The following is a 24,146-nucleotide window of genomic DNA, read 5'->3' as shown; positions in this document are numbered from 1 at the left end:
AACTCACTTTATCCAGAGAAGAGAGGTTGGAAGCAGGCAGGGCGGGGGGATGGGGCAGAGAAAAAACACAAATATACAGCATTAAAAGCACAATATTAGCAATGACAAGGAAATAGAGAAAATATCTGATTGAATTGAATATCTGATGAAAATTCTTTTGCATAATTCTATACAAATTTGAAAACTCAGATGAAATGAGTTATGTTTTAGAGAAATAAAACTTACCAAAATTGACCCCAGTAGAAACAGAAATTCTAAACAGAACAAGGGTCATAGAAATACAGAAAGAAGTAAAAAATTCCACTACAAAAGTACACCACACCAGACAGTTTTACAGGGGAACTAAAGCAAACTTAAGGATCAGATAACCCTCAGTGTTACTTTCATTACTCCAAAGCATAAAAAAGAAGGACAACTTTCAAACTCATTTTCCACAGTGAATAATAACATTATTCTCAGGTCCTGACTAGATCTACACCCAACCCCCACTGCCTACATAAATAGATGATAGGTGGATGATAGATAGATAGATAGATAGATAGATAGATAGATAGATAGATGATAGAAAGATAGAAAAAACCTGTGAACCAATCTAACTCATGAATATCAATGTAAAAATTAATAAATTAGGACGAAATCCAGCATATTGATAAAATTAAGAGAAGTCATATGGTTTCCATAGATACAGAAAATTCAGCACCAGTCAGGTTTTTTTAAGACTCAATAACAAAGAAATTGATGGATACTTCCTTAATATATTACCTCAGCCCCAAATAATACCTTACTTAATAGAGAAATACTTGAGGCTTTCCTACTAAAATTAAAAATAAGACAAGAATACTCATTCTCTATGCCATATTTAACATGGTGTTGGAGATACTCACCAATGCAATTAGAAAAGAGAAAGCAATATGATATATAAGAATTGGATGAAAAGAAAGGATAAAAGTATTTCCTATTCACAGATTATATATCTTGAAAACCCAAAAAATAAATGGTAAATCACTACAGAAAGAAAGTAATTTAGTAAAGGAAGGTTATAAAATTGGCATACAAAAATCAATGGCCTTCATGTAAAAAGATGGAGGACAGACCCGAATTACGATAGAAAAAGATAAAAGAAAATACTAAAGTAAGCTTTAACAAAAAATTCTAAAAGCATCCCTGAAAAGGCACCAAAAGACGTGAGCAAATGGAGACATATCATGTTCTTAGATAGTAAGATTCAATATCCTAAAGACTTTAGTTCTCCCTAAGTAAGTTAGTTCCTGATTTTAATGTGATACCTATAAAAATGCCATCAGACCTTTTTATGGAGATCTATAATTTGAATATAAAATTAACTTGGAAGAATGAAAAAGAATAACCAGAAAAATCTGGAAAATAAGAACAACGTTGAATGGGGAAGGCAGATTCTAACAACAATCTCTAAAAAAATTTTTAGCCTACAATAGGGAAAAAAAAAAAGCAATAAGGTCACAAGGAGCAAGTACTGGCTCTCTATGAATAAGTAATGATAAATTCACTTCAATTTCCTATTGGTTTTAGGGACCTAGACAAGCATATCAATGGAAAGCTGACAATAGAGTATCTACAGCTCAGCAAAGTATGATGCCCCTGGGTACTTAAATGTAAGCTCCTCCAGAGCCGGAAACATTGTAAACACCCAATAAATATTTGCTGAATAAATGAATGGACAAGTTGATGAAATACAGATTGCTTGGTACCACAAAAGAAGAGAAAAACAAGACAGAAATATAACATATGAATTGAAAAAAGCTAAAAATTCTAAATAAAATAAATGGCTGAGCTTTCCACACTACAGAAAGCAAGTGTATTGATAAGGAAACATTTTGCTTAATGTACTTCTTGGTGCAATAAACATTTCAATTCTAAACCAATATATATGCCCATTTACACAGAGCTACCCACATCTTTTCAGAATATAAGCAATGAATGTATCCGAGTTTGTAACACAACACTACAAAATGAAAATACAACTTAAAGCCTACTTATTGCTTGAGTAATCAATACATAAAACCTGAACAGATGTATTATCAAAAGATCCACGTCAAATTACAGCATAAAGAGTCCCTGACTTCAAATGTACTGTCACTTTTTCATAAGAAAAACAGTTGGCTGCGTGCTAAGATGGCCTACAAATTAGGAATCATAATTATTATGTTGAATATAGTAACAAAATTTTAGCTAATAAGAAATAAAAACACAATGTTCAGAAAAAAGGGTAACTTGTTATATAAATATCATAAAATTTATCTTGGCAAATGTTTTACATATTTTTTAAGTATTTTTATTTACTTGTAAATCCATTTGAAAAGCATGCATTCTATACAGTTTATGTTCATATTATATTAAAGCAGACCTTCACATTAACAAAAATGTGATGTCTTCAAATTAATGATATCCAAAAATTGGCTTTGTAATCCTTCCTTATAAAAGACATTTAATTCATCTTCAATCATTTTTTACTTTCAAGAAACAATCTTTTGCACATACATGTGCATTAGATGATAGTGTTTGCACACTGGAGACACAGAAACAAACATAATACAGTCTATACACAAAATAAATGAGCACACCTGACCAGAAAACAAATTATTCAATACAGTGTGAGCACATGAGTGGGGCATACGAGGGAAGACTGGCAATCGGGCAGGGCTTCCAAGCTAAATATTGAACTAAAGAAAGGCAAAGAAGAGGACATGGAGGAAAAGAAAGCATTTCAGGCAAAAAGAACATGGTACATTGGAGGAACAAAAAAAACACAAAAACAAAAACAAACAAAAATCCAATGTAGGTAGATTAAGGAGTTGGGCACCAATTTAGTTGAATGGGCTAGAATCAAAAAGTGTTAGTGATTTGTTGAATAGTAATAACAGACAGTAGGAGTAGTTTAAGAAGACTCAATTTTTTGACTTGGGTGAATGGGCAGGTGGTGGTGCTACTCAGCGGACAGTGGTGCTATTCATTAATAAGAGTAATACATAAAGGAGTACAAGCTTGGTGGGGAAGACGATGAGTTTGGGTTTGAGATGCCTTATAAGATACCTAGATGGCGAGAGAGGCTTTTGTTCAAGAGACATGTTGAGACTAGAAAACTGTATTTGAGTGCCATCCACATAGAGGCAATAGCTGATACCATGAAAGCGAATGAAACCAGGAATCTGTGCAATTAAAACAGGAGGGGACAACTAATTGCAGAATTCTGTTCATAAAGGATAAGTAGAAGAAAGTAGCCCAAGAAAAAAAATCTGAGTAGGAACAGCCAGAAAAGAAAGAAAAGGAAAGTTTAAATAAAAAATGTGGCAACTACTGTCAAATGATGCAGAGAAACTATGTAAGACAAGAGCTAAAACCATGTGCTCTTTTTGCTACCACAAATATAGTTAATAGCCTACTCCAATTTCTGCATATATGAATAAAACTAGTTTTCCTATACAAGAAATTAGCAATGTTGCTGTGCCCAGATTTCTAAATGGCTGCAGTTTGCAGAGCTATTCAAAGCGCTTTTCTATTATAATATTAGCAATATAATGATAGTCTATATAGTAATATAATGTGTATAAACATGTTTTTAAATACTCTATTGATTTCTCTAAACATGGCCTTTAAAGATGCATGGGAAAGGGCTAAGTTCAACTTAAAATTATAGTGCTAATTATCTCTACTCTTAAAAGTGTTTCTTCTTCATATAATCAAAAAGATTTTTAGTTACTGAGATAAAGATGTTGAGTAGGATAAATACATTAAAAATCACATTTATTTGCATTTCTATAATTAGCTATTTTAAGCTTATATTCAAACTTTGAGGTTAATTTCTAAATTTGGCAAACATTTTGATGGATATTTACATAAGTGATTTGTGTTTATCAGCTGCTACACTGTCATCATAATACAAAAGCTGATGGATAGGTAAATCATGCTTTAGAAATGTTCTGCTTAGGCGATTAGCCAGTGCCTTGCTAGATATACCAAGTCAAGGAATTGCCGTGCAGAGATTCCTTCCCACCTAAAAATGGATTAGGCTGATTATTGCTATAGAGGAGACTCAGAGAAGAGGAAAGGAGAATAAAAAATAGTCCAATAGCCCATGTCCCATTTAAGTAATATCATGGTTACTCTTTTTTTTCCTGCTACACTCTGGGGGGCTATGTCCAAATTTATAATTATCCTCATTTTAGCAGCAAGCACAAGATTTTATACTTGATAATGATGATACTAATAGCTAACATTTATTAACTCCACTTTATGTGCCAGAATTCTGTGCTAAGCACTTTCGTGGATCACCTCATTTAATCTTTACAACTATGACTATCCCCATTTTATAGATAAGGTAGTCGATGCTTAGGTTAACTTGTCCAAGGCCACAGAGATTGCAAGAAACAGAGCCAGGATTCATACCTAGATTCTAGAACCCCAGCTCTTAACTTCTGCTGTTATTAAAAGCAAGCTTCTTGTGAAAGAGCACATCTAAAGTACTTGGGATTATTCAATTTTAACTCTTAGGAGACAAGAGGAAAGGAAAGGAGATGGACTCCTTATAACCCCCTAAAAAAGAATGACAATTTCTTATTTTTATCATTTAAGACTCCATATCAGCTACAAAAACATTTTCACTACAGTGAACTTTGTAAGAAAAAGAACATTTGGAGGAAAAAAGTTTTAGCTCTGTGCAATCGCCTAAGAAATTGCTAGGAAGCTTTCATCTTCTGTTATGATGTTCTGCACATTACACAGGAAACAGACTGAATGTATAAAAACAGCTCCAAACTATATCTTAGCTAAAAGTAGCCTTTCATCATTATTACTTATTTCATACAAGAAAATACCACTACATAAAAAGAAAACCATTTTTCACATATCTGTGATACTTTACATTTCAAAGGTAAATCACGTAATCTGTTTGGGTTGAAATGCAAGTGCTTCCTCTTGCTGGTTCAACCAAACTATGTCCACTTCCTGCACCACTGAAACCTCTACCTACATCAAGAGGCCTCAGGAAGAAGAGAACAGAAATAATATTTTGACATTATATTAAACCTAATTCTCCACCTTTGGTCCTCAGGGAGTGGTATTGTGCATAATACTCCTGAACGCAGAGGATAAATGAACTCTTTAGTTCTCTCCCGTTCTGGTGGTCTTCACATCCAGTAGGAGAAAAATCTCGTGGCCTTCCCTTCTCTTTCTCCTTCCTCCTAACCATATTCCTAACAAGTCCAAATAAAAAAGATCACAGATCTGCAATTTCTTTTTATTAAAAAGTATTCACCCTTCATGAACAACCACCATGCAGCTTTTCTTGTGTTTGCTCTATTTTCAGGTATATGTGCACTAGAGTGACAATCCATTCATATTAATGCATGTAAGAGAGAAAGAAATTCTTAACTTCCCTTCACTCTAAATAAAGACACCTAAAAACACTCAGAGCACCGTTATTCTTTTCACATTTACGACCTTTGCCCTCTACAACATTTAGGATTAAACAAAGACACCTGGTACTATTATTCCTTACTTTATAGATGGAAACTCTGAGGCACAAAAGTATTAAGTTAATTGCCCGATGTCTCAGAATTAATCAGAAGGGCATACAAAATGCAAATCCACATGTTTTAGTTTCAAATATGGTGTCCTTTCCATCATCTACAGAGCAAAAACAATGTTTTATAAACAATTATAAAATAGCTTCTTAACTACAAACCACCTGCACTACACAACCAAATCCACTTGTAGATTTTATCGATCCTGGTATTAACTGCCCAGGAAAGATATAAGACAAAGCATTCAGTGCATCTCAAAATATAACAAGGAAGAGAAAACACAGAATGAAGGCAGAAATACTCGCTGGTTTCAACCTGAAGTTACGTAATGGTAACTATAAAATCAAATGACAGGTGGTGGTTTTTTAACAACATACTATAATAAAACCTTCAAGGGTGTGATATCCTCAAGTGGGAAGTTCACACTGATTCCAACTATGTTACCATTACTCAGAATATAATGCATTCAATTTTTTCGAAAGCCTCTGTAGAAGCAAAATTTATCTTTGAGGTTTAGATTTAATTTTCCAAAAAGGCCCCAAAAAATCACAAAAGAACTTTCTATTTAGAAGAGATGGACTATTAAAAGGGAAATAACTATGATTTATTGAATACTTGCTATGTGCTAGGCTCACTACTCAATCTTTTGTATGTATTCCCTCACTTGTAATCACAACAACCCCCCATCTGCACTATTACCCACAGGTTTACAGATGAGAAAATAAAGTTTAGAGAAGTCCATTATCTTCCCAAGGTCAAATAGTAAATGGCAGAACTAGGATTCAAACTCAGATGTTCCAGATTCCAAAAATAACATTGTAAAGAAATACAAGCACTGAATGGTAGGTGGGCATAGACTATCTCTAATGAACTATCAGTCTGGGAATTCTATGAGCCTTCAGTTCATTGCATCTATCTGGTGAATAAGTGACACACTCCTTATACATACCATTTACAACATACTGCCCCAAAATAATGAGACTACTATTTTGGGTGTCTCACAAAATGGCCTTAACAGCCATTCCAAAGAAGAATTACAAAGACTTTTAAGTAGTGACAGGACAGCATTTTCAACATAACTGTGTACTTCTTTGAAAGAAATGAGTCAATTAGATGAACAAGTTCTGGCATGTTTGTTAAAAATTCAAACTCATTGCTTAATAAAAACATCTTTTATTTACAAACACAAGTTCCTGAATCCCTCAAGAGCAGTCAGGAAAAGGTTTCACATTAATCAACCTACCAAGTACATAACAACGGCCTACAAATGCGCACTACAATAAGAGAGGCTATATAGAAAGCATATCAGAAACTTCCTCTGTCCACAAGGAGTTAGCTGGTTGCCTCCAACCAAACACACAGTCAATCATTACTAGGACAACTAAAATCCCCCTGCTATTTGTTTTAGCTTGTGTGAGCTGTCCTACAAAGGAAACCTCTTTGGAAAAATAATTAGATCATTTTCCCAGAGCCCCTTTCACCTCAACGCAAAGCAACAACTCTTGCTTTTAACCTAAGAGTGTGCTTAGTTTTTGCATTAGTGCAGGTATTTCGGAGTTGATTTCCTCGCCCTGGTCCAGAATTCTGCCTGACTCCTGGCTCCCTCCCCCTTCTCTCCTTTCTGGCCTCTCCAGCCCGAAGTGGAAACTGCAGACTCAAAACTCCCCTATGGCTCCAGCACCTAGAACTGGGCATGCTCAGAAGGCCAGGCAGGCTCTGGTTACATTGACGGTTCCCCGCCCCTGATTTGCCGCTGCCCCCCCTTCCCCCACTCCAACAAGAGATACTGAAATGTTTATCTGAAAGATATGAGGCTTCTTTCTCCCGAGAAGGACCCCATTTTAATTTCATTTCGCAGGGTCTTTCAGCCCTACGAAACCCCACCACAAGCCCGAGGAAGACCGCATTATTTTTCAGCACCGGGGACAGCGCCGCGTTGCCATTAACGTCCACCCTCCCCCACCTTCTCTTCCGCCCCCCGCCCCCCACCCGCCCCAACCTCAGCCCCCACCCCCGCACCAGCACGATGCCAAGGTCTCCCGGCAGCCGCAAACGCCGCAACTGCAATAGCTCCCAGCCGGAGGCCGGGCCGGAACGCCGGGCCGGCTGCTACTTACACTGCTCCGCTTTGGTGGACATGGTGCTGTCCAGATGGAAAGGCTTTGCCCCAAAATCTGTGTCGTGTGAGCTCCCTCGCTCCGCCAGCGATGTTGCGAGGAAAAGAGCGCATACCCCCCACCCCCCACCCCCTCGCTTTCCCCCTCCCTTAGGCCCGTGTCGCTACCATTCGGACAAAACGCACATCAAATTGCAGAATTCGGTCCCGGAAGGTTAGGAAATCGCCCCCGGAGAAATGGGTGGGATTTAATAGGCGGCCAAAGGCTTCCTGTCCGTCCCCTCCTGGAGCTGCCCGAGTTGATGTGGGCGGGGAGACCGAAAGGAGAGAGCAAGCTGCGGCTCCTGGTGAAATGGGAAAATGGGCTCGACCGGGGGAGGAGTATTTCCATTCATAAGACGCTCGGAGGGGACGGGTGTTTCCCAGAGAAAAGCCTCTTAAAGTGCCGGAGTCCCCGACCATTTGGATCTCCCATTGGCGTTCTCCGGGCCTGTAAATCCTGCTCCGGGAGCAGCCCCCGGTGTGCCTCAACGGGGCGACCGGAGAGGGACACAGGTGCGTCCCACGCTTGGTCTCAACCTTCGGGAGGAAGGAGGGGGAGGCGGATCCGGGGCGGGCTGGAGACTGCCGGGGCCGGAGGGCGGCGAGGACGCTCCTGAGGACCGCGAGGAAGGAAATGCAGAAGTAACCCTCAGCATGGCTTCCCGGCGTGCTGCGGTCCATGCCCTCTGCCTCCCCTCTCTGATGGGCTCTCCTGCTGATGATTAGGATGGGAGGTCCCACTGCCTGGGGGCTGGGAGAAGACTTTAGAAGTTGGGGCTAGGGAAAGGAGGAGATTTCCACGGATGGTGAAGCTGGAAGGGCCACAGGAAAGAAAAACGAAAGACTGGAGACAGAAGGAACCCAGGTGTGCTCCCTTTCAACTACCCAGGATGGAAACAGGAACGTTAGGAAGCCCCTGTGCTGAAAAAAACAACGAAGCCAATGGAAAGGAGCATCATGCATATTAATAGGAAGATACTTAAAAGAATCAACTAGAGTGGAGGGACGTTCTGAGCCTGCACTTGGCAGTCGGAAGAAACAGTTTCAGGATCCAGTTCTACTACTTACTCATTTTAAGACCAATCTTTTAATCTCCCTCAGCCTCGGGTTCTTATCTGTAAAATGAGAAAAAAAAAACAAAACAAAAGAAAAAAAAACCCTGCTTTGTCACTTAAAGAGTGCCACTAAAGAGTTATTGGGCAGATCAAATGGTATCATCCATGCAAAAATCCTTTTAAAATTAAAGCACTGTACATTTGCCAACTGTTATGGCCACTTTTAATTCAAATAACCTAAATTATGGGAAAGCTATTGAGCAGATTGATTTTACAGAAGCTATGGAAATAATACTGTAAGAGTTGACCAACAATTTTTAATAGCTTTAATAATAACTGTGGGTGACTAAATCAGTGTTTTTCCACCTCATTTTTAGGACGCTTGGCTGGCTCAGGAAGAGCATGTGACTCTTGATCCTGAAGTCCTGGGTTCAAGACCCATGGTGAGTGTAGAGATTACTTAAATAAATAAAACTTTAAAAAATAAATAAAGAATAATCCTTATTTTAGGGAAACGATAAATTCTATATGATATGTGAAACACATTCAAAATAAATCTGTGACAATTAAAAAACTATGTGGCCACATATCAAGAAAAGAGGTTTCTGAGTAGCCAAAAAAAGTCTTCAGACAGCAAGGCAACTGCCCATTATAATACACAAAGTGGCCAAGCTTCATAATATTAGCAAAAATGTTCATAAAATCTTAGTGATTTAGACCTTTAGGGTTTATACACAACTGGACTATGTCACCTCACTGATTGACAGGTTGGTCTGGCTAACCAGGCATTGTTCATTCCCAAAAATACATCCTGAAGAGAAGTTCATTCTTCAAAGATAAATAGTCATGTAAAGAAAGATGGTGAAGAGTTATTTTGGGGTAAAAAGTTGGAATCACTCTGAAAGAAAACATGAATATAATATAAAGCTTTGAAGATGTCAAACATTCTGTGTGATTAAAAGAAAGCTCAGGGGCACCTGGTAACTCAGTTGGTTGAGCATCTGACTCTTGATTTCAGCTCCTGTATTGAGATCAAGACCCCACATGAGCTCCTTACTCATCAGGGGAGTCTTCTTAGGATTCTCTCTCTTGATCTCCCTCTGCCTCACATCTCCACTCTCCTCTCTCTCTAATAAATAAATATATAAATCTTTTTTTTTTTTTTTAATTAAATTTAGGGCAGCCGCGGTGGCTCAGCGGTTTAGCGCCATCTTCGGCCCAGGGCGTGATCCTGGAGATCCAGGATCAAGTCCCACGTCGGGCTCCCTGCATGGAGCCTGCTTCTCCCTCTGCCTGTGTCTCTGCCTCTCTCTCTCTCTCTGTCTCACATGAATAAGTAAATAAAATCTTTTTAAAAAAATTTTTAATAAATAAGTTCAATGATTTATTCAGAAATTTGGGGGAGGCTTGAGACTTTGATAAAGCAGACAGTAATTGGAAAAACAATTTAATGGTATCTTGAATAACCAGAAATAAAGCAACAAAGCATGTGTTGGAAACTACTCCCATGGCCTGCTTACTAATTTTGATGTTTGTCATCAGTTAAATCTCCTACTACCCCATTTAAAGAGTATAATATTGTTAAGGGGTATGGACTCGAGTTAGGTAGCATTAAGTTTGAATCCCAGGTCTGCCTCAGTGTGACCTTGAGCAAGTTAACTTCTCTATGTCTCAATTTCCTCATCTACAAAATGCTCATAATAATATCCCTACCTCAAGGTGGTTGTCAGTATTAAATGAATTTACATAAAAAATCTAGAACAATCCCTGACACATTTTTTTTAATTTTTTTTAAGATTTTATTTATTTATTCATGAGAGACAGAGAGAGAGAGGCAGAGACACAGGCAGAAGGAGAAGCAGGCTCCATGCAGGAAGCCTGATGTGGGACTCGATTCCTGGACTCCAGGATCACGCTCTGGGACAAAGGCAGGCACTCAACCACTGAGCCACCCAGGCATCCCCCTGACACATTTTAAATGACATGAGAATCCAGAATAATTTCTGGTACATATGAGTGTTTGCTTTTGTTAGCATTACTATTCAAGCCATTCAAATGCACCCATTCCATTAAGGTTAGTCCTCTTTCAAACCCTTCAAGACTGAAATCATCCATATAATTGATACCCTAAATAACAACCTAGGCTCTTATAATCTCCACCTTCTAACATGTCCATTGAGCTAATTCACTAACCCAGATTGTATCCATTATCCAGTTTCTCAACTACAACAGATGGCCTAAATTACTACTTCAAAGAAACAAAGATGAACTTCTCCCTCTCTTTGTCTCCATGTATGTGTCAACCTTTCTTTCTTTTATTCTATTGCAAAAGGAGTCATTGCCAGGTGCATGCCCTTCTCTTCTAAAACTATACCTCTAATTAAAAGTACTCCCATGAATTGTCCTTTCTTTCCAGCATTTTAAGTCTTTCTTTCCAGCATTTTCATTAAATACTTTATTTTTAAGAAATAAAACATTTCAGGAATGCCTGGGTAGCTCAATGGTTAAGCGTCTGCCTTTAGCTCAGGGTGTGATCCTGGAGTCCAGGGATGGAGTCCCACATCGGGCTCCCTGCATGGAGCCTGCTTCTCCTTCTGCCTATGTCTCTGCCTCTCTCTCTGTGTGTCTCTCATGAATAAATAATTTAAAAATAAAAATAAAAAATAAATTAAAAAAACATTTTAGATTCATGAGACACCCCCATAAAACTTATCTAAATTTGTGGTTAATCAAACCGTCATATATTTATACTATTCATTTGTTCATTCAGCAAATACTTATTGAGTACCTATTATATATTTATGCCTGGGGATACTACAGTGAACAAATAAACACCAATTTCTGCCTTTATTGAGCTACTTGTCTGGTGGAGAAGACAAACAAAATAGTTAAATGAGTAAAACATAGTACATTAAATACTGATAATTACATAAAAGAAAAAAATACTAATAAACCAGGGAAAAGAGATAGGAAATGTGGAAAAAGACTGGTATTTTGGAATGGGTAAAATTTTGCATAGGGTAACTACAGACACGATATATATTGTTTCACATGCTTAACATCATATAATTAATATTATACCATACATATCTTTCTGATACACTTTTTACTCAACATCACATTTTACTTTAATCATGTTGGCACCTATAGCACTAACTTACTCATCTTCACTACTGTATCGCATTTCATTTTATAACTATCCCACAATTTATTTACCTACTATCTTATTGATGAACATGTGGGTTATTTGCAATTTTTTCCTATTACCAAAACCACTGTAGTGATCGTTCCTATACATGTGTATATGTGCAAAAATTGTTCTAGGAAATTCTCAACTTCAACTTTTACTAGATATTGCCAAATTATTTACTGAAATGATTGTGTCAACCTATACTCTCTCCAGGTCCCACTTCCACTATGACTAAATAAATGACTCCTGGACCCATCCTTTCAAAGATAACTTCTATAAATTAAATAAAGTACAAAAACAAAACAAAATCTACCTGAAGCAACTGGGGACTAACCAAAAGCTGTAGATTCTGGAGAGGTGTTAACACTTGGAAGAAGTGAATGGCACAAGAATATGGGTTTCCATTCTTTATCACTTTTAGCCTGAGGGATAATGGCATTAATTTGTTCAACACAATGTGGTTAAAATTCCAATAGCTTGCTCACAGATTTTTTTTTTGGTCTGAATTACTAAAACACATAACTTACAACAACCATATCTACTGGAAACAGAAAGCAAATCACTAGAAAGAGAAAACCAGAGAGAAGGAAATATAAATTATCTGTCTCTGTACAAATCTCTAGCTTATCCCTGAACCATACACATACATACAGGACTGTGTGCAAACAACACTGCAACTAGGGATAAAAGAACTAAACTCAGATTTAAACTACCACCTGAAAATAAATAAAAAATAAAAATAAACTACCACCTGAGTTAGTTTATAGTTTAAGTCTATTTAAATTGTCTATTAAAACAAAAAAACAACTTATAGAGGAAAGTAACAAAACACAGAGTCTTCACAGCATAACATTCACAGTGTCCAGAATACAATTCAAAGTTATTTGACATATATAAAGTAATAGGATCTTTTCTCAAGAAAAAAAGACAACAGAAAAAAACAAGACGCAGAGTTGAAATTAACAAAGATCTGGAAACGTGATTCTGCTCTGTGAGGTAAAAGAAAATATGTTCTTTATGAGTGAAAAGATAGGAATGCCAGCAGAGAAAAAATTGTTCGATTATTTTGTTTTTAAAGAGCCAGCTGGAAATTTTAGAACATAAAAATACAGGCTTAATGACAGAAAATAGATGAAACAGTCAGTAAATTTACATATAGATCTCTGGAAATTATCCAATATGAAAAACAGAGAGAGGATAAAAATGGAGCAAAATAAGAGAGCCTTGGGACCTTTGAGTCAATAGCAAAATGTCTAACATATGTGTGATATTAGTCATAAAAGAAAAGGATAGAGAGAACAGGCAGAAGAAAAAAAAAACCACTTAACGAAATAATGGCTAGGGGAACCTGAATAGCTCAGTTGGTGAAGTGTCTGCCTTCACCTCAGGTCATTATCTCAGATCCTGTGATGGAGCCCCTGTCCTGTTCCCTACTGCACAGGGAGTCTGCTTCTCCCTCTGCCTCTCCTCCCTGCTCTCTCTCCCTCTCAAATAATAAATAAAATCTTTAATAAGAAAAAATGGCTGAAAAATATCCCCAACTTGGTAAAATAAAATTTACAGATCCAAGAAGTCTTGGAAACATCTAAGCAGGAGAAATACAAAGAAAATCATGTCCAGGTACATCAGATTTCAAGTGACAAAAACCAAAGATAAAAAGGAAATCTTGGAAGCAACCAGAGAAAATGACAAATACATACAGGAAAATATCAAATTCTATTAGTCACTGGTTTCTAGTCAGAATTTATGGAGATCAGAAGATCACATCTTCAAAGTACCGAAAAGAAGAAGTACAGTCAGTGCAATATTCTACACCCAACAGAAATATCCTTCAAAATGAGCACAAAGGGGGCAGCCCCAGTGGTGCAGCGGGTTTAGCGCCACCTGCAGCCCAGGGTGTAATCCTGGAGACCAGGGATCAAGTCCCACGGCGGGCTCCCTGCATAGAGCCTGCTTCTCCCTCTGCCTATGTCTCTGCCTCTCTCTCTCTTTCTGTGTCTCTCATGAATAAATAAATAAAATCTTTAAAAAAAAACAAAACAAAATGAGCACAGAGGAAAAGAAGAGAATTAAAAGAATTTGTCAGCAACAGATTTGTACTCTAAGAAATACTGAAAGAAGTCCTTCAAGCTAATGAAAAATGATACCAGTTGAAAACTCAGATATTCTCCCTGGCTCTTGCTTGCCTTTTGTTTGTTTAAACAGTCTTTATTGAACACAAGCTTTAAAATGTAAATTTAGCCAAATCTATCAATGTTTTTCTTTATAATTTGTGCTTTTGTAGTTCAAGAAATTATTTCCTATCTCCAAGGTTGTAAGATTTTCCTATATTTCATTCTAAAAGTTTTAAAGTTTTGCTTTTACATTTAAGTGTTTATTACAAATTAAGTTTGTTTTGAAAGTATACTGTGAGGTAGGGTCTACCTTTTCCCATATGGATAAATATCATGCTGAACTATTTATTAAATTCTTCCCTAACAAATTCTAATCCCATGCCAACTGTATCATAAATCAACTGTTTATATATGCATGAGACTGTTTTCTCCTTTTCTCTCATCTGACTTTAATAAAAAAATTCTTTTTCCCTCTGCTCATAGAATCTGCTTCTAGTCTTTCACCGATTACTTTTTCAGATTTTAAAATGAAATGCAGAACTAACGATTTTTCTAACAAACTCAAACTATCAATATTTCTATCATCTTTGCAATTGAACATGATTCCCCCATTTTGTTATTGTTATTTAGAGTTTCTTAACGTTGGGCTCCCTGCATGGAGCCTGCTTCTCCCTCTGCCTGTGTCTCTGCCTCTCTCTCCCTTTCTGTGCTTCTCATTAATAAATAAATACAATTTTTAAAAAAAGAACTCATTAAAATAAAACTTACTCATTTCATCAACATATTTAACAATATATTTTATCAATTTCTATGCTCACAACTATTTTTTGCATGCCATATTTCTGAGTTCACTCTTCTTTCTTACTGAAGCACTTTTTTTTCCTAAGATTTATCTATTTATTTATTTATTTATTTATTTATTTAAGAAAGAGAGAGCAGGGAGAGAGACAACCAGACTCTAGGCTGAGCACGGAGCCTAACAAGGGGCTCAATCTCATGTCCCTGAGATCATGACCCAAACCAAAATCAGGAATCATATGCTTAACCGACGAAGCCCCCCAGGCACCGCACTGAAGTATATTTTTTTTTTTAAGTATGTGGCTAGAGAATTTCCATAGACTGAAATGTTTCTCTTTTGACCCACACTCTTATATGTATTTAGCTGGGTAAAAGATTCATTTTCCTCTCAATATTTTGAGGATATTATTTCATTGCTTTCTGGGATCCTCTATTGATGAGAAGTTTACTGTCACTCTAATTGCCTTTTATTAAATAATCCATTTTTCCCTCCCAGTAGCATTTAAGACATTATTTTGATCATCAATGTTCTACAGATCTACTATGAAGTGTCAACACATAAATATTTTATCCTGTTTGGTATTGAGAGTACACTTTCTGAAAAGTCGTGATATGTTTTAATTCTGGAAAACTGTCTGCCATTTCTCTTAAATATTTATTTAATGCCTCTTCCTTTTTCTTGTTGTGGAACTTTTCCTCTTTTTTAAGATTCATTTATCCATTTTAGAGAGAGACTGAGTGAGAAGGGCGAGGGGCAGAGGGAAAGGGACAGAATCCTCAAGTAGACTCCCCACTGAACATGGAGCCTGATACAGAGCTCAATCTCATGACCCCAAGATCATGATCTGAGCTGAAACCAAGAACTGAATGCTCAACCGAGTCACCCAGGCACCCCCTTGTTGTGGAACTTCTATTTGATGTTTCATAACCTCTCATTCTATCCATATCTCCTAATTGCTTGTTCATATTCCTCATTTTTTTTTTACCATTCATGGCGCATTCTGAGTGAATTCCTCAGAATTATCTTTTAATTCACTGATTCTCTTTGTGTCCAATCTGGTGTGCATCTCTACTGAAATTTTAATTTCAGTGATGTAATTTTTTCATTTTCATACATTTAATTGTATTAGTCATATCCACCTGTACTCATTTCATGTATCTTTGATTTTTGCTCATAATTTTTTCCTATGAATTTTAGTCCTTCATTTAATCCTAAACTTACTTGCTTTAAGGTTTTTGACAGCTTGCTCCATAAATAACAATTTTATTTATATTGAATTCCTCTTATTATTTTTTGGCCATTTTCCTGCTATTAGATTTATTTGTGGAATCTTTGTTTCAATGTAGCTTATGTAAGAGGCTTTGTTTGTTTTTTTTTTTAGATTTTATTTATTTATTTGACAGAGAGAGAGACAAAGCACAAGCAGGATGAACAGCAGGCAGAGGGAGAAGAAGCAGGCTGGGCTCTGAGCAGGGAGCCCAATGTGGGGCTTGATCCCAGGACTCTGGGATCATAATCTGAGCCGAAGGCAGATGCTCAACTGCCTGAGCCACCCAGGCACCCCTTATTTTTTTCTTTCTCTTTTCCTCTGTGTTCAACCCTTCGTATCTAAGCAATATGTACTTTGTTTCTACATAACTTCCTGGACAGCCAGAACTGAGCCAGCTTGTATGCCAGCAGATAAGATTATTAAATAGAGATATCACAAATCTAGCAACAAGTAATTGGGCAGCTTTGATTCAGTCCAAGTCCCAAGGCTGTATCAATATCTTTCTGAATCTCTATACTTACAATGTGCTCTAAGCTCTATGTATCCCAAGCAGAAGCCAACAGGTTTTCCAGACTCTTTTCCTGAGGTGGAGCAGGGCTGGGAAAAGCAGGAGACTTCAAGTAGTAAGTTTAGTTCTAGTTCCTGTCTTACATGAAACACTTTAACCCCCATTACCCTGCAAGAGCAGGCAAAGTACAAATGCCTACTTTCAGCCTGGAATCCAGCAGACTTGTGACATCAACCCTATTCACAAATTTGTATTTCAGTTGTTTCCAGTATAAATTGGGATTTATCCTGTTTTGAACTCAGCCATGTTTTATCTATCATTACTATAAGTTTAGACTGAATTCATAAATTCATACCATCTTGGCCAAGCAGAATCTGACTACTTCTCCATTGATTCCTTCATCTTTCACATCCTAGCCCCCTCCCCAAATAGGAGTCATTTCTCAAAGCATCACCCTTAGAATTCTTATCTTTCCTCTAAATCTCTCCCTCCTTCAGATATATCATCTACTCTCATGCTTCAACTACAACTAATTGAATATTCTCAAATCTTTCTTTTTCCCCAGCCACTCTGCTAGTTTCAAGCTTATATTTTCAACTATTTGATAGATATTTATATCTGGATGTCCCATTAGTACCTTAAATTCTTTTTTAAAAAATTTTATTTACTAATGAGAGAGAGAGAGAGAATGAGAGAGGCAGAGACACAGGCAGAGGGAGAAGCAGGCTCCATGCAGGGAGCCCAATGTGGGACTGGATCCCAGGACTCCAGGCTCACGCCCTGGGCAGAAGGCAGGCGCTAAACTGCTGAGCCACCCAGGGATGCCCAGTAACTTAAATTCAAAATACACAAACCAGGCATTATTATTCTACCCCCATCAATACCTCTTCCAGATTTTATTTATCATAAGGGGGCCATTATTCTCACTGTCCCTTAGATTTGAAATCTCAACATTATTTTATTTTCCATTATACTTCATTCATATACTCTATAATCAGGCTTTGCTATGGACTGAATGGTGTCCCCCCCAAAATCCACATGTTAAAGCTCTAACCCCCAATGTGATGGTATTGGGAAGTGGAGCCTCTGGGAGGTAATTAGGATTAGATGAAGCCATGAGGGTGGGGCTCTTACGACAATGTTAGTGTTCTTATAAGAACAGGAAGAGGTAGACCAGAGTTTGCTCTCTTTCACCCTATTTCTCTCACACATGTGAGGACACAGTAAGAAGGTAGCTATCTTCAGCCACCCTCACCAGGGAACTAAATTGCTAGCAACTTGATCTTTGACTTCTCAGCTTCCAGAATTATGAGAAATAAATTCCCATTGTTTAAGCCATCCAATCTATGGTATTCTATAGTATTATCAGGCTAATACAGGCTTTAAGTAATATCATTTCTCTTCTAGAATCATCCTTGAGTTCAATTCTTTCTTGTCATATTTTTTTACCAAAAGACTAATTCATTTCTTCTTAATTCATCTCACATCTGAGTCATTGAAACTTCTTCCTTAGTAGTTCCCCTAATGTTAATCTCACTCTATTCTAATCTATCCTTCATGCTATTCCCAGATTAATCATCCTAAAGTAGTATGTACCACAGATTTCAGTACCCTATCCAATACTCAAATTGATCATTGTGACTTCTCATCATTAAGCCTTTATTCATGTCATTCCCTTTGCCTGGAATTCTTTTCTGTACATCCCTACATATTAGAAGCCTAACTCTGCTGTTCAATTGATTATTTTAGCCATAATCTTCAGCATCCATTCAGAAAATAATTCTCCTTCAGCTGAACTCCCAGAATGCTCTCCCTGTGCTATTCATATGGCATTTATCTGCTAACTTATTCTACATACTTATACCATCTACTTATTGTTTGCTCCTTGGGGATAGGGTCATTTATATACCCAAATCAAACCTAAAAAAAGAACATAAAAAGAATATAACCTTTGAGATAAATTGTCATTCAAATGCTTGCTCAGCCACTGCTTAACTCTGAGCATATTAAATTTCTCTAAGTACTAAATCTGTCAAATACCGTGCCTGATACACAGCAGCTTCTTAGGTATACTTACTCAGAAAAGCCTCTACTAAAGGAATTTAAGACATTCCTTCCAAAAAGATTCCCCCTCACAGAAAGGTAAATAAAAATGTTTAAAAGATCAGCAAGTTAATCACAGCAAGTGAAGAGCACAGATACATTCATAAGCAAGTAGGGATCCCTGAGATAGGTCAATGACTGAATACCACACAAAGACCCACAGACTCTGTTTCTAAGGCCCCTAAAACTCCCAAGAATTATGAATGACCATCTCATTCCAGGCTCTATCTCAGCTTGTCATGGTTCCCATTCTTCCTGAGGCCTAGTAATTTAGCTTTTCCTAGACAACCATTAACTAAGATTCCTGTTTCCTACACACTCGCACACATTTCCTTAATATATTTGCATATCTTCTTATAGTTGTGCAAATATTGTTATATTATTATATCAAACTATTAACATATTATGATATAATATATTATATTTTATATTAAAAAGTGGAGCCATGGGCAGCCTGGTTGGCTCAGCGGTTTAAGCGCCTGCCTTCGGCCCAGGGCGTGATCCTGGAGTCCCGGGATTGAGTCCCACATCAGGCTCCCTGCATGGAGCCTGCTTCTCCCTCTGCCTGTGTCTCTGCCCCCCTCTGTGTGTGTGTGTGTCTATCATGAATAAATAAAACTTAAAAAAAAAAGTGGAGCCACAATTCCCTTTGGGAAGTCAATTATATTACTCTAGTCTAAATACTCTGACAAATGCTTGGGAAAGGAAAGTCTAATAGATTTGGGTATGGGGAGAACTATCCTGCCATGGAAAAAAGGAATTTTCCTGTTATTCATGATAAAGGGAAGGAAAAGAGAAGAAAAAGGTGGAGACAGAAAAATAGAAGTCTATCCAAAAAAAAATGTCAGTCCAATGCTTGATCTTACTTTTCTATGCTCCCCTGAATCTTCAATAAAGTTAGCTAAGAAGAAAAAGTCTTGGTGCAAGTAGATATTTTGTGAAAAGAAGAGTCTGGGCTTTGTGCTCAGTATAATATGAGGTAAAACATGTCAGAGATGTCAGGGTAGAGTCTGAGAGAAGCATGATGAGAAACATGACAAAGGAACAAGTAAGTACCAAAGAAAAGCTAATTTATTCAATTTGACCAGATCTCTACTGCAAAGAAAGACCCCAACTAATACCTGGATTGCCCCCCACAATAAAACTGCCACTACTTATGGTAAATTTTGGTTCCATGGAAACAAAGGGGCCATACTAACACACTAAATTACTTATATCTATAAACTGGGTGACGATGACTACCTCAAAAGGTCAGATGTGAGGATTAAATACACATGTAAAGTGCTTAGCATGGTGCTTGGCACATACTAAGTGTCTAATAATAAAATCAGTCCTCTGTTTTCCTCAAAAATTGTAGGACATGAACAGGAAAACAATACCATAAACATTACTGTATAGAACAGACCTACCATTAATTCATGTTGTCTAATTTGAATAGGGCCCAGCAATCATTTCACATAGTAGCCTTTCATCATTCTGTTCTGGACAATTTCCTATTTTAAAATTTTCTTATTCTTGGGGCAGCCCTGGTGGCTCAGCGGTTTAGTGCCACCTTCAGCCCAGGGCCTGATCCTGGAGACCTGGGATTGAGTCCCATGTCAGGCTCCCTGCATGGAGCCTGTTTCTCCCTCTGCCTCTCTCTCCTCTCTGTATATCCTCATGAATAAATAAATAAAATCTTTATTTAAAAAAAACTTTCTTATTCTCCAATACTATTTCACCAAGAAATTTGATGTAACTCAAAATGAGTTCCCATGCACTTTCCATTTCATATTCATTTCTACCTTTATGTCTGCAGGTACGCAATGCAATTTAACTTCTTGACTATCCAAACCGTGTTATTCAAAGAGCAGTTTTGGGGCACCTAAGTGGCTCACTCGTTAAGCATCTGCCTTTGGCGCAGGTCATGATCCCAGGGTCCTGGGACTGAGCATCACATGGAGCTCCCTGTTCAGGCCATGATCCCAGGATTCTGGGATTGAGCACATCAGGATTCTCCCTCTCCCACTCCCCCTGCTTGTGCTGTCAAAACAAATAAAATCTTAAAAACACACACACACACAAAGAATAGCTTTCACTCCTACATGAACACTCTCCTGACTACTGCACCTATTATTGATTTCCCTCTCCTCTAAAACCCTTCACGGGGGATCCCTGGGTGGCTCAGTGGTTTAGCACCTGCCTTCAGCCCAGGGTGTGATCCTGGAGTCCTGGGATCGAGTCCCACATCAGGATCCCTGCATAGAGCCTGCTTCTCCCTCTGCTTGTGTCTCTGCCCCCTCTCTCTCTCTTTCTCTCTCTCTCTGTGTGTGTGTGTGTGTGTGTGTGTGTGTGTGTGTGTGTCTCATGAATAAATAAATAAAATCTGGGATGCCTGGGTGGCTCAGCGGTTAAGTGCCTGCCTTTGGCTCAGGGTGTGATCCTGAAGTTTCTGGATCGAGTCCCACGTCAGGCTTCCTTCATGGGCCCTGCTTCTCCCTCTGCCTGTGTCTCTGCCTCTCTGTCTGTGTCTCTCATGAATAAATAAATAAAATTTAAAAAAATAATAATAAATAAAATCTTTTTAAAAATAAATAAATAAATAAATAAATAAATAAATAAATAAATAAAACCCTTCAACATTTATAGACAAAAAAATTCAGTAAATCCTAAAATATTCAATGCTTTGTTATGGTTTTGCCTTGACAATCAAACTACGAGTGATTAACCTGTTGCAACTCCTATAAGCCACAATACCTGTACCACACTTCCCCCCAGAACATGCAGTGGACATCAGGTACATAGAGCTCTCTAGTCCAGTTTACTACTCAAAGTCTCAGACTTAAACTTATCACTGGGCCTGCTTATGTGATTAGGCTCTACCAATTACATGATATGTTCTTCTATGTCTGCCCACCTTTCCAAGTTTATTTGTAAAACTTATGTGCCTTTCCAAATTTATGTGCAATATTATAATCTAAGCACCAATTTTGGCTTTCCCCATAATGTTGCTGCTTCACTATCCTCAATGCCTTACCTTGAATTCCCTTGGCTAACTAAAGTCTTCTGGTTACACTCAATCTTGTGCCTGGCAACATCCCACCTAACTCGTTTAACCCAATCCAGTAGATAGGACCAAATCACAAGATTCTCATGGCACACAAAAATATGTATCTTATGCTTCTATATACCCACATCATATAAAATAGAGCAGCTATGTTCTTCATAGTTACAGAGAAGATGTCGGTGAAAAGAGGGAGTAAGAAGTTCTGAAGACAGAGTAAGAATTTCTAAAAATTCTTCTCCATAGGGATCCCTGGGTGGCGCAGTGGTTTGGTGCCTGTCTTTGGCCCAGGGCGTGATCCTGGAGACCCGGGATCGAGTCCCATGTCGGGCTCCATGCATGGAGCCTGCTTCTCCCTCTGCCTGTGTCTCTGCCTCTTTCTCTCTCTGTGTGACTATCATGAATAAATAAATAAAATCTTTAAAAAAAAATTCTTCTCCATAGAAGCAAGAAGAAAACTAGCAAAAATGGTCAGAATCATTTTCTGAACTCTGGAAAGTAAAAGGTTTGCAGCAATCTGGGCAGTATTTAAAAACAAAAACAAAACAAACAAAAAAACCCTGAGTCTAGGTAAGAACAGAGAGCTTTGTGGCATTTTAACTTGACTTAGGGCCCTTCTCCACTCCTGCTCTGAGGCAGCCATGAAAACTAACAGACTGCAACTATAGTGAAAACTAGCAGATGGCAGCCACTGGATGGGGCAGAATCAGCCTGGGGTTTCTTCAAAGCCCAATTCAAGAGGAATCTCATTATTTTAGCTGCCTGATGGTTTCCTGGAAGATCCCACTTACAAAGTTTTCTGGATTTGACCTGACTTGGAGCTTGCCCAAATACAAACTCAGAAAGATTTTTCCTGAGGTACTTGGCAAAAACAATCTCTGGCAACTGTTTAATTTCACTGATGCCTGAGGGGGTGTATAGCATTTGGGGCAAATAATAGACTATCCAAAAAGCTTAAAAGGAAAAGATGGAGAATGAAGTGATATAGGGGCTTTGAAAAGCTCCAACCTACTCTTAAGAATCTAGAAGACCATCCACACATATAGAGCTGTGCATATACTAAAAGGTGTGCACATGATCAGGAAATACCTGAGAAGGCCCTAATCTCTAATTTCTGGCTGATCATAAGACCTTATATAGGAGGTTAAGGCTAAGATAGAGTTTTCAATTGCCCAGCTGAGAGTTAAAGGTATACTCCCAACACACACACACACACACACACACACACACACACACACACATCTTCAGCAAAGACTGGGAGACTTATTAGTTCCAAATAGTTAGATCTCCATCCAATAATTAGCTAACCACTAAGCTAACAAGAGACTTTAGTGGCCACATACAACAAAGAATACAGACTTTACATATTTAATTAAGAAAATGCATTAGCTAAACAAGCTATAACAAACAATGACAAAAATGAACCCTGGAAAGAAGAAAAACCTGATTCACAGTTACTACGTTATTTTAAGTGTCTAATTTTCAACAACAAAAAAACTATGAGACAAGTCAAGAAACAAGACTGTATGACCCATACACAAGAAAGAAAAAGCAACCAATAGAAACTGGCCCTGAGAAAGCCCAATGTCTAGACAAAGACTTAAATCAGCACTTTTAAGTATATTCAATGAACTAGGGAAACCACATGTAAAGGACTAAAGGAAAGTATGAGAACAATGTCTCACTAATTAGAAAATAGCAATAAAAAGGAAAACTTTGAAAGAGCCAAAGAGAAATTTTGGAGTTGAAAGTGACAGTAACATGGGTGCTTGGCTGGCTCAGTCAATTGAGGGTCTGACTCTTGGTTCTGGCTCAGGTCCTGATCTAAGGGTTGTAAGATCAACCACTTCATCAGGTTCCACACTCAGCAAGGAGTCTGGTTCAGATTTTTTTCTCTCCCTTTCCCACTGCCCCTCCCTCTGCTCACATGTGATAAATTAATTAGTTAATTAATTAAAATTTTTAAATAACTGAAATGAAAAATTCACTACACAATCTCAGGAAAAGATTTCAAGAGACAGAAGAAAAACATCAGGTAGCTTGATAAAGGTCAGTTCAGAGTGCCCATTATGGGGAAAAACAAAAAAAGGAATTTAAACAACTGAGCACTGCCTCAGAGATAATGTGGGACGTCATTGAGCATACCAACATATGGATAATGGAAGTCTCAAAAAGAGAATAAAAAAATACAGAAATATTTGAAGAAATAATGGCTGAAAATTTCCCAAATAGGATGTAAAATATTAATACCCATCCAAGAAATTCAACAAACGCCTAGTGGGATAAATTCAGAGAGATCCACACCTAGACATATACATTACAGTCAAACTGTCAAAAGCCAAAGATAA

General features: G+C 37.7%; 1 protein-coding gene and 1 long non-coding RNA gene across 5 annotated transcripts in view; one reads left to right on the top strand and one right to left on the bottom strand.

Moving 5' to 3' along the window:
• Positions 1–8,211, bottom strand: part of UNC79 (unc-79 subunit of NALCN channel complex) — a 238,665-nt gene extending 230,454 nt beyond the window's left edge. For 2 of the 3 annotated variants that reach the window (XM_077910396.1, XM_077910402.1), the window contains exon 1: positions 7,676–7,804. In XM_077910396.1, the coding sequence (XP_077766522.1) occupies positions 7,676–7,697 (22 nt within the window). In that variant the 5' untranslated portion in view covers positions 7,698–7,804. Of the gene's footprint in view, positions 1–7,675; positions 7,805–7,860 lie in introns of those variants that run through there. The other variant, XM_077910403.1, reaches the window with a different exon arrangement.
• Positions 7,840–24,146, top strand: part of LOC144321064 (uncharacterized) — a 41,266-nt gene continuing 24,959 nt past the window's right edge. For both annotated transcript variants that reach the window (XR_013386784.1, XR_013386783.1), the window contains exons 1-2: positions 7,840–8,229; positions 9,149–9,214. This is a non-coding gene — a long non-coding RNA (uncharacterized LOC144321064). The remainder of the gene's footprint in view (positions 8,230–9,148; positions 9,215–24,146) is intronic.

Source organism: Canis aureus, chromosome 9 (assembly GCF_053574225.1).
Source record: "Canis aureus isolate CA01 chromosome 9, VMU_Caureus_v.1.0, whole genome shotgun sequence".
NCBI classification, from domain to species: Eukaryota; Metazoa; Chordata; class Mammalia; order Carnivora; family Canidae; genus Canis; species Canis aureus.
This window is presented reverse-complemented; position numbering and strand designations above follow the sequence as displayed.